General features: G+C 41.3%; 1 protein-coding gene across 4 annotated transcripts in view; it reads left to right on the top strand.

Annotated features, from left to right (window-relative positions):
- The window catches only part of sanbr (SANT and BTB domain regulator of CSR), a 160,330-nt gene that overhangs the window by 27,343 nt on the left and 118,492 nt on the right, over positions 1-14,495 (top strand). For all 4 annotated transcript variants that reach the window (XM_051919330.1, XM_051919329.1, XM_051919328.1 and 1 more), the window contains exons 4-5: positions 2,622-2,715; positions 9,455-9,687. In XM_051919330.1, coding sequence (XP_051775290.1) covers positions 2,622-2,715; positions 9,455-9,687 — 327 coding nt within the window. The remainder of the gene's footprint in view (positions 1-2,621; positions 2,716-9,454; positions 9,688-14,495) is intronic.

Genomic DNA, 14,495 nt, shown 5'->3' with positions numbered 1-14,495 from the left:
GTTATAATATATAAAACTGCCTTTCTGTAGTACTATAATGTTTAAATGATTTAGAGAGACAAAGCAATTTAGATTTGCTATACTGAACTCTTGACTATACTGCAACATGAAGATCTGAGAGCATTATCAAGTTTGCTAATGACACAACAGTACTGGGTCTTATCAACAATGATAAATGAGACAAAGTACAAAATGGAAGTGGAGCAGCTTGTTGAATCTTGCAAGTGTAACAATGTCTCTCTCAATGTTGATAAAACTAAAGAGATCATGATGAACTTCAGGAAGACCCATCCTGCCTACACTCCACTTTACATCAAGTGTTCTATGGTAGAGAGAGCGAAAAATCACGAGATTCCTTGGTGTGCACCTCAAGGAGTACCTGACATGATTAATCAATACCTCCTCCTAGAATAAAGGCATTAATTCCCCTTTCTGTTCTGGCTAAAGAAGGCAAACATTCCATACCACATTCTCACCACATTCAATAGGGGAACTATTTAAAGCATCCAGACCAGTTGCATCACCGTCTGGTTTGAGAACTGTAATGTTTCTTATCAGAAGTTTATATAAAAGGTAGTGCTCACTGCAGAGACCAACATCGGGACTTCTTAACACTAGAATTGCCAGAGCCTATGAAAAAACTTGTAAATCTGGCCCACCTTAAATTCCTTCGCACCTCTCCATTCGCGTCTTTTGTCCTAGAAATGTGCCAATAAAGACAAGCAGCAAACAGCCTGCTATTCCATCCCCCACCGCTGCAGAATGTGCACAAAGTTCTCCCAGCTCATGCCTTGATTATCTGGGAGTGAAGAGTTGGAGTTCTAGAGTGGAAATAATAGATCGTTATTTGGAACACATGCATTTCATGTGTGTTCCATTTCTACAATGGTCTGTGTAAACCACATTGTCAAAAAAACAGAAACATTTTTCATATCTTTATATATAATCTTCATTTGGATCTTGATCTTTTGTTTGTCTGCGAATTCACTGCCTTGTGTGGTGTTCCTGCTGTGTTCAGTAGAGGCCAGTAGTGATGGAGGAGGAGAGGAAGTGAGGAGGAGGATCGTTGGATGAGGTTGGAGTGTGGTGATTAAAGAGGATTGAACTAAAGGAGACTACGTGCTGTTTGTACTGGCTGAATACACAACACCCTGGTTGTTACTTTTGTTTACAAACACTGTCGATACCACTCTTTGTGTTTAGATCTGGCGTCAACACCTGCTTCGTTGTCGAGACTGTGGTTTTTTGTGTTTCTGTCGACCGTCGTCGGCAGCACTTCGTCCAAATCAAATGTTCACCCACTTCTTGGAGTCGGCAGTCAGAGTATATAAGTCGGACACACTTCTGTGATTTTCCATCAGTCGGCGTTTGGAGTTCAAGAAAGAAGCATTGGTTCTTCCTTACTCTTTGGATTGCCACAAAGCAACCTGCGAGATTGGAGAAAGGTTGAGAAGAGATCGTGAGAGGAAACGACAGCGTCTTGAAAACGAGATGGACTGTGAACGGAGAGAAGCAGAAATGCTCCTCCACCACCACATAATTACTATTCGGACAGTGATTCCGAGTAGGCCGTTCTTATTGAATCAATGTCCAAGGGTTTTGTTTTGTAATTTTGTTTCCCTTATAAAAAATCATAATGCTGTGCGACGAAGGGCCCAGTTCACGACTGGCAGCCGCGTTTAAACAGGGAGCCCTTCACAGACAACTTTAACACGCGCAACGTAGTTGGGCGCACATGGCTCTGATCTGGAGGGATAAAAGCTGACACACAAACGCTGGTGTGCCTTCTTTGTATCTCACCGTCACTTGATTTTTTTTTTTTTTTTTTTATTCAGTTTTATTGAGTGTGCCTGCTCACTCTGAATTATTAGTATGCACCTTGTGGTCCATGATGTCAAAGCCGCACTGACAAAAAAAAAAAAACAGACATAGGTATATATGATATTTGGAATTATTTATTTTATGACATGTATAGTACATTTCAGAAAACATTGTGGCATGGATGCAACATTATTCATATTCATTCGCATAACATCTTGCAGTTGTAATCAGTGACCGCGTGTTTGTTTGTTTTTTTTTTTTCTTCCCCCGATCTTGTCAGTCCCCCACATGTTGCTGTATGGTGGGGTTTCTTTTGTACTCCAGTACATGCAGAGGAAAGAAAATAGTACAGAGAGGTCAGTTCAGCGCTATATGCAATCGTCAAATTCAAATGTTAACAGTTCACACACATGCAAGGACCGTCCTTCCTACATTTACGACATGTGTACCTGTTGCAATGTACACACTTCTCTCTATGCTGTGGTTTCTATTACACACCTGAAAAAGAAAGAGACAAATATATGTGACAATTTGAAGAAATCATTTTATGACCTGAATAGTACCAATCAGAAAACATCATTGCACTAATGCAATATTATTTGAAAATGAACAGCATCAGATCGGGTGTGAATTTATACTGGCGCTGTTAGTTGGAGTCAGATTGGTGGGGTGGGGGTTAGAGAACGTGACTGAGAGAATAAGACTGAAAAAAAGTTAACCTTTAGAAATGCCATACATTTAATATTATATAAAATATATTTTTTTTTTAATCTGTATATTTTTTTCTGTATATCCTTAAGGTCAGTCTGGAGGTTCATTTGGCAAAAATGCATCATTGGAGAATGACATCCCTATCCCTGATGATGAAGGTGGCCATATTGAAGACATTCAGGGGTAAGTTTGTACATTGTTTGTGTATTCTGATGTTCAGTGCTCTGAAATTTCAATAACGCTGTCTTTGTTATCTGCTACGTAATACAGTGGAACTTCGGGTCACGACCGTATAATGCTAAAAAATTTAAATAAGGTAGGCACATTGTTAAAGGGATAATTGGGCCTCATTAAACAACATGATAAATCTAAAAAGCAGAAAGGTAAATGTAGAAGTAAGATAAGATAAATGATTATGAGAGAGCGCTGCAAGAAAGTAAGAAACTTTCCCAAAATCTTGAAGTCGCAAGAAAAAATGTTTGAGCAAAGCTTGCTTTTATTGATCAGGTCCCAGCCTTCTATGTAACTGAAAATGTAACTGTAACTCATAATTAATGGTCATTAGGCTTGTTTGGGAAAGTATCGTAGCAGAAAGCTATTAATGAGATCTGTGTAAATGACTTTGTTAGAGTAATTGGCAGTGCCCAAGCCAGGATCCAGACCCAAGACTAAAACAAAAAAAGACGAGTGGTCTGGCATGATAAATGAAGAATGGTGTTAAAGGCATTGTGGCAAATTTATAAATCTGTTACACAACTATTAAAATTCATCTGCCCAAAATTTTGCATCTGTTATGAGACATAACGTTTCTATGTAGGGCACTGTGAGTATTGAAAGACCATGGACCTCCATGTATAAACAATACGTAAGCACAAAAATCTTTCATACGCCCATTTCCATAGTCAGTTTCAGATGTATAAAAACTGAATTTGGCGTAAAGCTACGCACATTTTCACGGTAGCCCCTCACCTTGCGTGTGCATGTTTCAGCATGGTTTAGCAAACTGGTGGCATCCAGCATCAAAGCAGTGCTACTGTTTCTGTGTCGTTTACCTTCTTTTTCATATTCGCATCCATGAACACGGCTTTATCAAATACACTGAAATTAATTGCATATTGTTTACAAAAATAATTAATTTCATTGTAATCATTCTGCAGCAATATAATGGTGCATAGATTGGCCAGACTATTCCAACTACCATAGTTGTCTAAACATTGTTAGAAGACATTGCAAATGAAAGAATTAGAAGACCGTGTGTATTTATAGATGATGATGACTGGCTTCTAAGTTGGTTTCGGTTTCCAAGAGCTGTCCTTTTGGAGATGTGTGCTGAACTGGTGCCAGCTTTACAAAGGCACAGTTTGAGAAATTGTGCTCTTATCTGCTCCTTTTGCAAGTTCTGTCCACCCTTGGGGTTCTAGTCAGAAGAACTTTTCAACGTAAACTTACTGACAGATCGAGTATTTCACAAACATCACTGAGTTGTGTCATACCAGCTGTATAGGATGGTATTATCCACTTTTCATCCAGATATATAAGATTTCCTTATTCTATGGTTGAACTGGCAAACATAAAAGCTCAATTTGAAGCATTTTCCAGTTTTTCAAATGTAATCGGAACAATCAGCTGCACGCACATTCCTATTGCAACGGCACAGGACAAGTTATATCACCCAGGGATGAATCAAAAGAATGAGCTGGCATTACATCATCTATAGCAGGAGCGCCTATATTTAAAAAAAAAAAAAAAAAAAAAAAAAAAAAAAAAGACAGCTTTGCACCATCATAGGTGTTTTTTCCATCTGGTGCAGCAAAAGGCAAGCAGTCCTTTTAAAGATAGAAAGTCACTTCAAAGAGCCATATTAAGAGCAGAGAGTTGATCTGTTGTGCAGTTTAGCACTGACACTATACTGTTAAGGCACCTTTCGAGAATGAATTTGCTTGTATAAATAGAAAGCATTTCCATTCCTTTAATGTGCTGCTCTGTATTGCGCAGAAAGTGTGTTGCATTGTGTAAGCATGTAGCATGCTTCATAATGTAGCACACAATCATGGCCTGCCCATCCCTGAAGAAATGTGGTATAATGATCCTGACCCACCAAATGATAAGTCAAGTCAGACAGTGTTCCAACTTCATTTGAAAGTAATTAGCAGAATGTAAAAACAGGTAATCAGATGCTGCGTTTATTTTTTTAACCAATTAATTTAAATTGTGGTCAATATCACATAGTGCAGCCCTTATATATCTTAGTTCATTTGCCACATCTCTTACAGCATCCACTAATGCATTTTGTGACTCCAGAGCATCGTCTGTCAGCACACAGCCAGATGGTCACCCTGTGATTTCCGAGGCAGAGGTGTGTCCGCAGCCAGCGCCCGAAGATGTGCTGGGCTCAGCAGCACCATCACCGCATGGAGTCACATCATCGGCACAGGGGGTTAGCTTTTGTAATATTGCCTGAAACAGAGGTTCTCAGTGTCGGTCCTGGGGGCCCACTGTGGCTGCAGGTTTTTGTTCCAACCATCTTCTATTTTTAATTGGACTTCTGGGCTAATTAAGTGAACTGTTATTTGTCAAATTCTGTGTTTTGGGAAAAATGTAGAAATTAGAAAACTAAGTTTGGTATGTTAAAATGTACCAAGCAGTTATATTGGAATAATGTATTTTGTTTTCTTTTTAACAATATTTTCATCTTGATTTTCATTCTGTTTTTTGCAGAGTGTTCTAATTGTTTAATTAATTCATTATTTTCTAATTAGTGGGTCTAACGCTGAAGTAGTTGCAGCCTTGTTGTTTGCCTGGCTGTTTTCTCCGCTGGTTGTCATTATTAGGATACAATCAAGAGAGCAAACTGCACAGAGAAAGGGCAAAATAGAATGAAATCAACAAAAGGTTGTGTGAGGGATGACCGGCCAAATATTCCGGTCCACACCTCCAAGCCGCTAGATGGAGCTCTCCCAACAACATGGAAGTGCCCCAAATTCCAGCAGGGCCATATGGACATTGTAGTTTTTATAAACGGCCTTGCTGGATACCATGGGGACCACTAGGAGCCGCTGGAGGGAGGCTCACAGAGTGCTATGTGCCCTATAGCCTGCAAGTGCGTCATGAACACATGACCGGAAGGAACGACGTGCTTCCGGGGTGAAGAACTGGAGTTTTTATACGACCTGAGCTGGGTGGAAGGGTGGCAACGCGTCTGGAAGTAGGATTATTGATTTATTGATTGTTTATTGTGTTGTTTGAAGATTGTGGAGAAGAGGGTGCTTTGTGCACGTTTTGTCCTAATAAATATAATATTTGGACTTTTACCTGGTGTCTAACGTGTGATCTGAGGGTTCAAGGGGTCACGGGGACCCTAAATCTATCAGTTGGCGTAGTTTTGGCAGGATTCTCTGGCTGTTGGTTTGGCAGAGGGCCTGTATTTAAAAAATTTTACTGTGGACAGAACCCTAAGGGGACAGCGTCGAGACACGCAGAAAAATCGCCACAAACCCTATTTTCAAGTCCGTCATGGGGAAGAAGAAGGCAAAGCAGGGCAACAATGCCAGCGGAGGTTCCATGTTCGTCATGGCCGACACTTCCGATGAGTTACAGGACGGCTACACGGATCGGGAGAGGCCTCCGGACGAAGAAAACTACGAGGTATGTGCCGGGGATATAATAGATAATCTATTTAAAATAACTCATTTTGTACCTTGCACATACCTCGGAAAAGATCATCCGGAGGTTCTGCAGGATGCAGGAGAATCTCCTGAAGACAGTGTGGCGCTTTTGTGCGGGCAGACAGACAACACAACGAACTTCCGCATGTCGGGTGCTGGCGATGGGCACGTGACTCACCCCGAAAGATTGGGTAACGGAGGAGGTCCGTGTCCTGCTACTTTCGACTTCGCTCAAAAGAAGACGGACTTAGACTTTCCGAAGGGATAGGGGGAGGCGAGCGAAGCTCAACCCATGAGAAGGTAAGGAGGGCCGGGAAATGGCTGGTCGATCTGCCGACAAATTAATACAGGCAGATCGCAGTCAGCCAAAGATGGCGGCCCGGTCCTGGTCCGTAGAAAATTCCAATTCCCAGAAGCCTGTGCACAACCCAACCGAGCACGTGCCAAGAACGGGTGTGCTCATTGGCTCCCGGCCAATAGGTAAGGAGAATGAGGAAGTGAGCCTGCCTCCGGCCGAATTAATTAACTGTTTTGACGTGCGGGAACTCGAAAAGTTAATCGAGCCCGTACGAAGTGTTTTTCAGGTGCTGATAACGATAAAGAAGATTGTCGGAGATTTGGGTGCGATGGCTGAAGCGCCGATCAAGAAGGTAGACGAGTAGCAGTGCGGCGGCTGGGTCGTGAGCGTCCAGTGTTATATAATTTAGCGGTACAGGTAGGTAATGCCGGTACCGTACAACATATAGGGAGGCAGTGTGAAACGGGCCCGCATTTGATAAGTAGCGGTTGCCAAACCACTGCGAGCCCTACAAGAGAGTCTGGGATAATGACAGAAGGGGCGAGGGAAGCACCGATCGACCTGGAGCAGCTGGAAAGTGCTGTCTCTCGGAGCGATACAGTGCTGAAGATGCCGCCTCCTTCCAATAAAAAATCAAAGGGTGTTCAGACAGTGAAAGGGCTCTCTTTTGCTAATAGAGAGACCCAAACTGTGAACAAGCCCCAGATCAAACAGGAGATCCCGAAATTAAAGTGGGGGTCTCCTAACAGACTTGAAAAGGGTGCTGAGAGCTTAAGGGCGGCTGTCGAACCCTCCTCGGTGGAAACAGGGTCGGAGCCAGACTTTCCAAAGTGTTTTCGGTCTCGTCGAGGGATACAAATGGTGGGCCCACGGCTGTGCTATGAATGCTGCAGGCCGGGCCACGAATGGCAACGATGTCCTAGGAGGACAGAGGGACTAAGTACTCATTTCTATAATGTTCCTCCTAGGTTCTCACGAAAGTGTCACCAACCTTGCCAAGGCCCGACCGATGGACCCTCATGGTGGAGGACGACCCTCACGGGGCTGGTCGCTCCAAACCACGGGGGGGAGGGGGAGTATTGTGGGATATGGCCGGCCTACACCCCCAGGCTGCCAGATGGAGCTGTCCCTGTGGCATGGAAGTGCCCCGAATACCAGCAGGGAATCATGGACGATGGACTTTTCCTTTACAGCCCTGCTGGATAACACAGGGGCCAACAGATGATGCTGCAGAGAGGCCCAGAGAGTTGTTTGTGCCCTATAACCTGGAAGTACGTCGTAGGCAAGGTGACAAAGGAAATGACATGCTTCCAGGATGAAGAAAAGGACTCTTTATCTGACCCGGAAGTGATAAGGAATCACATGGACTGTAGGGTTGGAACCACTTTCGGGTCAGGGAATATAAAAGGACGATGGGAAATCCCAGACGCTGAGCTGAGCTGGGTGGAAGGGTGGCAACGCGTCTGGGAGTGGAGGATTGTATTGATTATTTGATTATTGATTTATTGGAATATAGTGGAGTGGAGGGTGCTTTGTGCACTTATTATTATAATATTCATTTTGACTTTTATCTGATGTCTGGTCTGAGGGTTCAAGGGGACACAGGGACCCTATAATCTGTCACAGTTGTTAAGCATTTAAATCTCCAGCAAAAGCAGAAATATTCCTAAATGTCTTATAAATGTAAAAAGATCCTGTGGTGCTTTCTTAATGAAGAATAAGTGAAGAGAAAAAAAAATGTCAGTGTTATCAGATGTTGTCACTGATTAGGAATCTGGTTGGAACAAAAACTTGAAGCCACAGTGGGCCCCCAAGACCGACATTGAGAACCCCTGGTCTGAAACAGTAAACTGACAGCTGTAACTCTACTTTTCACGTTGACTTTGATATCTGACCACTTCTCTTTTTATTTTGGGAACTGTGTAACTTTCTGAACTTGAACTTTCGAATGTCTCCGCTACACAGTATCACTCCAAAACTTCCTTTTCTTGCTTATACCACTGCTTAAGCCAACAAATAGTATGCTTTTCCTAGCCTCCACTTCGCATTCGCTGAAATTCTGTTTTTTTCCATGTGCTTTTGACATTATCTTTTAACAAAACACCGAACAGAAGGTGATATTTATATTGATTTGCATATTAAAATATGCAAAATTCTGGGAGGAGTTGGGGTGTGGCTGTAGGCGCATACACATGCGTTAAAATTTCATGTTCATTGGGATTTTTAAAGGGGAATTGCATTGAACTTGGCGTATGCACAGTTTTATGTATCTAGACTTTTTTTTTGTGTGTGTGTGTATGTACGCACATTTCCACTTTTGCCCGTACTCCATGTTTTAGTGTGAATTCTATTACAGGATATTACATTAGGCAGATTAGGAGATGAATCACAAAATGAAGTCATTATCAGGACAGGATCAGGGAAAGCAAAGGGTCAAAACCATGAGAATAAAGATAGCAACTAAGAATCGTAATGCAAGACGATAATCAGGAGTCAAATTCAAAAGTCAAAAAACAAAGCACAATCCTAATGGTAGGGCCTTCTTGAAAAATAAGATGACTAACGCTGAAAATTCTTTGGGATTATTCATTACGAAATAACAAACAGTGCAATCAATGTCACATTAATATCGTAACTACTGTATTGTCATCAACATGGTAAAAGATCACGTGATGAAGTCTAAACAGCGTTATGTAAACAGAAAAAATATTACGTGATTCAATTCCATTTGTGAAATACATAAAAATACACACAATACTGTAGAATCTACCTTTTCCAATACATTTTAAAATAAATAGTGCTGATAATTGCTGTAGTTTGTATACTTCCAAAAAGTCTTGGATGCTGTTTATACTTTGATTGCAAGTTGGGCAGTTTTTCAGAAATGTTTAAATTTAATTTATGAAATGTATTGTTGATTTCTATAAATTATTTTTTTTTGTGTATCTTTTCATTTAAGGCCTAATATGGTGATTCATGTCTGTGATGAAGCAAAGGGCCTAAAGCAAGATTTTGTTTGCCCTCGAGACCTTCTTGTTAAAGAGATGCAGTACTTTGCTGAGTACTTGTCCATGGATGCTCAGCGCTGGGAGGAGGTAGATATTTCTGTGCATTGTGATATTCAGATCTTCGATTGGCTAATGAGCTATGTCAAGAGGAACAGACGAAACATTGAAAACAAACCGAGACTAGGTATTTATGGTTCTTTTTAAATAGAAAAGCTGTTTAAAAGATTTTAATGCATTAACAAGATATATGTATGGTGTAAAACAAATATTAACCACAAGTAACACATTCATTTTCATTATTTACTAAACAAACAAATTTTTTTGTCAAGTATTTGTATACTGTCTAGTATTATCCTGTATATATACCAAGTCATTCCAAAACATTTTTTTTGTGATATCTACTTCCTTACACCATGAACATTGTTCTTACAACAATGACCATCGTACAATATTAGTTAAAGTAGAGACTGTAAGACTGCTTGTCTAATTCTTGATCCAATCTTGATACGTGAAGTTATTCGATTTGTTCCTGCAGTGAAACTTTAAAAAAACAAGCATGATTTATTGCTTGGTTCTAACTTTTAACAGACATGTCCTCCTTTGGATTAAAGTTCTTTTTAGGTAGTGATAAGATATATTCTACACAGCATCTGTACATACTATACATATAAATAATATACAGTATACAATACATTTGTCTACCAAGAGGAATACACAAGTCCAAATGAATTGTTGGGGTGCCAACCGGTGAAATAATAAACTTAACCAAAATAACAAGCGCATAGTGGAGCAAAACAAAACAAAAACTGGTTTCTGCCGTTGGATAAAACAGGCTCTGAAGAGTGAACAAGCTACAGGTTGGAGCTCCATCTGGCAGGTTGCTCATACCCAAGTGATATGCCTCCTGCCGGGAACACCCTGCTCTTATGGTCCATGAACAAAAAGAGACTGAGTCAGCTCCCCTCATTAGGTGTCTTCTTGGAGTTGTGGGTGGGAAAAGAGACAAGATGGTCAGTGACCTCGTGCCCTGGGGTGGTAGTGATTACCTCCAAGGGCTCGTTTATACTTCACGCTCAGAACGTGTATGCAGACGCATCATGGCTGCCACTCGTTCCCAGCATTCATTTGACACGTCCTTTGAGCACGTCCTCAGAAATTAACACGACGTGTGCGCGAGTTGCAGTATCAGCAAAGAGTTTTGGGGGTGCGATAAAAGTGTGATAAAAGTTGGAATGTGACATCAGAGTCTCTGTTTACTATCTACATGTGACAGTGTAGCGGGACCACATAGGTATTGTTGTTTATAGTGTTTGCACCCAATCGCGTCTCGTCACAGCACCCCATCTAAACTAATATGTGTCTGTTTAAATGTCATCCCCGTAATGTGTTTGTTATACGTGTGCAAGGGCAAGGGAGGTTTTGTTATTGTATATGTGGTGTTTTCACTTAGCTAGTTTGGTGGAGGAATATACAGTACTGTGCAAACGTTTTAGGCAGGTGTGAAAAAATGCTGTAAACAAAATGTTTTCAAAAATGGAAGTGTTAATCATTTATTTTCATCAATCAACAAAATGCAGTGAAAGAACAAAAGAGAAATCTAAATCAAATCAATATTTGGTGTGACCACCCTTTGCCTTCAAAACAGCATCAATTCTTCTAGGTACACTTGCACACAGTTTTTGAAGGAACTCGGCTGGTAGGTTGTTCCAAACATCTTGGAGAACTAACCACAGATCTTCTGTGGATGTAGGCTTCCTCACATCCTTTTGTCTCTTCATGTAATCCCAGACACACTCGATGATGTTGAGATCAGGGCTCTGTGGGGGCCATACCATCACTTCCAGGACTTCTTGTTCTTCTTTACGCTGAAGATAGTTCTTAATGACTTTGGCTGTATGTTTGGGGTCGTTGTCCTGCTGCAAAATAAATTTGGGGCCAATCATATGCCTCCCTGATGGTATTGCATGATGGATAAGTATCTGCCTGTATTTCTCAGCATTGAGAACACCATTAATCCTGACCAAATCTCCAACTCCATTTGCAGAAATGCAGCTCCAAACATTCAAAGAACCTCCACCATGCTTCACCGTTGCCTGCAGACACTCATTATTGTACTGCTCTCCAGCCCTTCGACGAACAAACCGCCTTCTGCTACAGCCAAATATTTCACATTTTGACTCCTCAGTCCAGAGCACCTGCTGCCATTTTTCTGCACCCCAGTTCCTATGTTTTCGTGCATACTTGAGTCGCTTGGCCTTGTTTCCACGTCGGAGGTATGGCTTTTTGGCTGCAACTTTTCCATGAAGACCACTTCTGGCCAGACTTCTCTGGACAGTAGATGGGTGTACCTGGGTCCCACTGGTTTCTGCCAGTTCTGAGCTGATGGCACTGCTGGACATCATCTTCTGATTTCGAAGGGTAATAAGCTTGATGTGTCTTTCATCTGCTGCACTAAGTTTCCTTGGCGGACCACTGCATCTACGATCCTCAACGTTGCCCGTTTCTTTGTGCTTCTTCAAAAGCGCTTGAACAGCACATCTTGAAACCCCAGTCTGCTTTGAAATCTTTGTCTGGGAGAGACCTTGCAGATGCAGTATAACTACCTTGTGTCTTGTTGCTGTGCTCAATCTTGCCATGACATGAAACTGTCTTCCACAACTTCACCTTGGTATCAGTTTGGCTGTTCTTCACTCAGTTTTAAGCCTCCTACACAGCCGTTTCTGTTTCAGTTAATGACTGTGTTTCAACCTATGTGTGACATCTATGATCATTAGCACCTGTTTGGTATAATTGGTTGATCATACACCTGACTATAATCCTACAAAATCCCTGACGTTGTGCAAGTGTACCTATAAGAATTGATGCTGGTTTGAAGGCAAAAGGTAGTAACACCAAATATTAATTTGATTTAGATTTTTCTTTTGTTCACTCACTTTGCATTTTGTAAATTGATAACAATAAACAATCATTATTTATTTCAGAAAGCATTCTTTGTTTACAGCATTTTTTCACACCTGCCTAAAACTTTTGCACAGTACTGTATATAGTTATATTTTATGTCGGGGATTTGCATTATTATATTTGTCATTGTGTTTTATTTCATATATTTCTACACTTGTTTTTCATCTCTGCTTTTGTTTGCTAGTATTTAACCGTCGATTTGGGGGGGGGGGAATATTTGTCAGAGGTACGTCAGTAATTTATCCAGGCCACAGGTCCTGGTGTTGTGGCTGCTGGCTAGGTATAAGGGGTCAGCTGTTACAACAGAAAGCTGCTACGCGGTTCCTACGGGATCGATTTGCGCGCTTCGATGTTTAATGAATGGTTTGATGTAGTGAAGGAAAATGCAGACATACAGATCATTCATTGTGCTTTCATATTCAAACGGCGCATATTCCCAATCGTAATAACACGATACATTTTAAGTCTCACATACCATCTTTTGAGCTGTCTTTTTTTTTTTTTTTTCTTCTGGGGCTTCTTCATAATCTGACAGGAGCGGCAAACAGCAATAGATCACCACACAGAACACATTAAATTTATGATATTCCAACTCTCTGCACATTTAGAATCCTTAGATTTATACTTGATATCACTTTCATGAAGAAATGTATTAAAGTATGTATGTTACATTTTACAGATCGTTAATTTTGTTTAAATAATAAATGCTGTTAATTACACACATGGGGTGGACACGGTGTTGGAGCAGTAGCACTGCTGTCTCGCAGGGAGTCACGTTGCTGGTATTCCCTGCCTGGAGTTTACATGTTTTCCTGCTGGGTTTCCACAGTGTGCTCCGGTTTCCTTCCAAAGATATGCATATTTGGTGGCACTAAAATGACACTAGTGTGTGCGAGTGCTTGTATTCACCTTGCGATGAGATGATGCCCCGTCTAGGGATTGTTTCTTCCTCGTACCCAATGCATATGGAATGGGCACATCCCAGAATTGATGGATTTAATCATTTAAACATCCTTTTCAGAGAGATTGCGGTAAGGTGTCACTGGAATTTAATGGGTGGCAATTCCAGGCAATTCACAACACATCGAAGCCGAACCTGTTCTCACAGTGTATTGGTATATCTCGTACTGCCACCTGGTGGATTCCTCCAGATTTATGTATAGTACACGTGCAAGTATAAACAGTAAAACACCTCTGTAGCAGGGGCATCCGCTGGAGCATGCATTGCGCGAAGTATAAACCTGGCCTAACACACCCATACCTACCTACCTACACACACACAAACAGTACACATGTACAGTATATCTGAAAACAAGGTTGTATTTTTTTTTTTTTTTTCTTCCCCCATTTGTCATATGCTCTACTTTTCACTAAGTTACACAACCTACTTCACGGTGTCAAAATATACAAGGGTGAGCAAAACTCGGTTTGCAGTTGTTCATATGAAAAAGGACATGCAAGTTATGAGTATTCCAATAGCTTTATTAATTCAATTAGCTTTGTTAACTTTACAATTATGTCAAAAGAAGGTCACAATAACACATTGCACTTGGGTACATTCTTGTAAGTGCTCAAATTTATGGGCTTCATTAAAGGTATTAGGTTCCCTAAGGAACTCTCTGCCCCGGATCCTACATTTCCCTGCAGAAACCCTTTCCTCTCTGGAACTTAGAAAATGGTTGAACCACATTTGTCAACTTACTTGCTCCTTGGCCTCCATCCCTAAATGAACCCCTGCCTCGGATGCAACATGACCCTCTGCTCTTGAAAGGACTTTGCAACATGGTCTGTGAAAATTTCTAACTACAGTGACCTTCTGACTTTACTTGATCTTCTGTCTGGCAGGACTCCATGACCCTTGGCCTCCCCGGCTACATGACCCTCTGCTCTAGTGAGGAACTTAGAAAATTTTTGTAGTCCCTGTTGTACACTGCATGACCTTCTTCCTACCCGACCTACTTGACCCTACGTTCTACTTCATTGGGCCCCATAACACTCCTGCCTCTTTTAAGCTACATGACCTTTTTCACT

The sequence above is a fragment of the Erpetoichthys calabaricus genome, chromosome 15 (assembly GCF_900747795.2).
Source record: "Erpetoichthys calabaricus chromosome 15, fErpCal1.3, whole genome shotgun sequence".
Classification (NCBI taxonomy): domain Eukaryota; kingdom Metazoa; phylum Chordata; class Cladistia; order Polypteriformes; family Polypteridae; genus Erpetoichthys; species Erpetoichthys calabaricus.
Note: the sequence above shows the minus strand (reverse complement) of the source record. Positions and strands in the feature narration are given on the sequence as shown.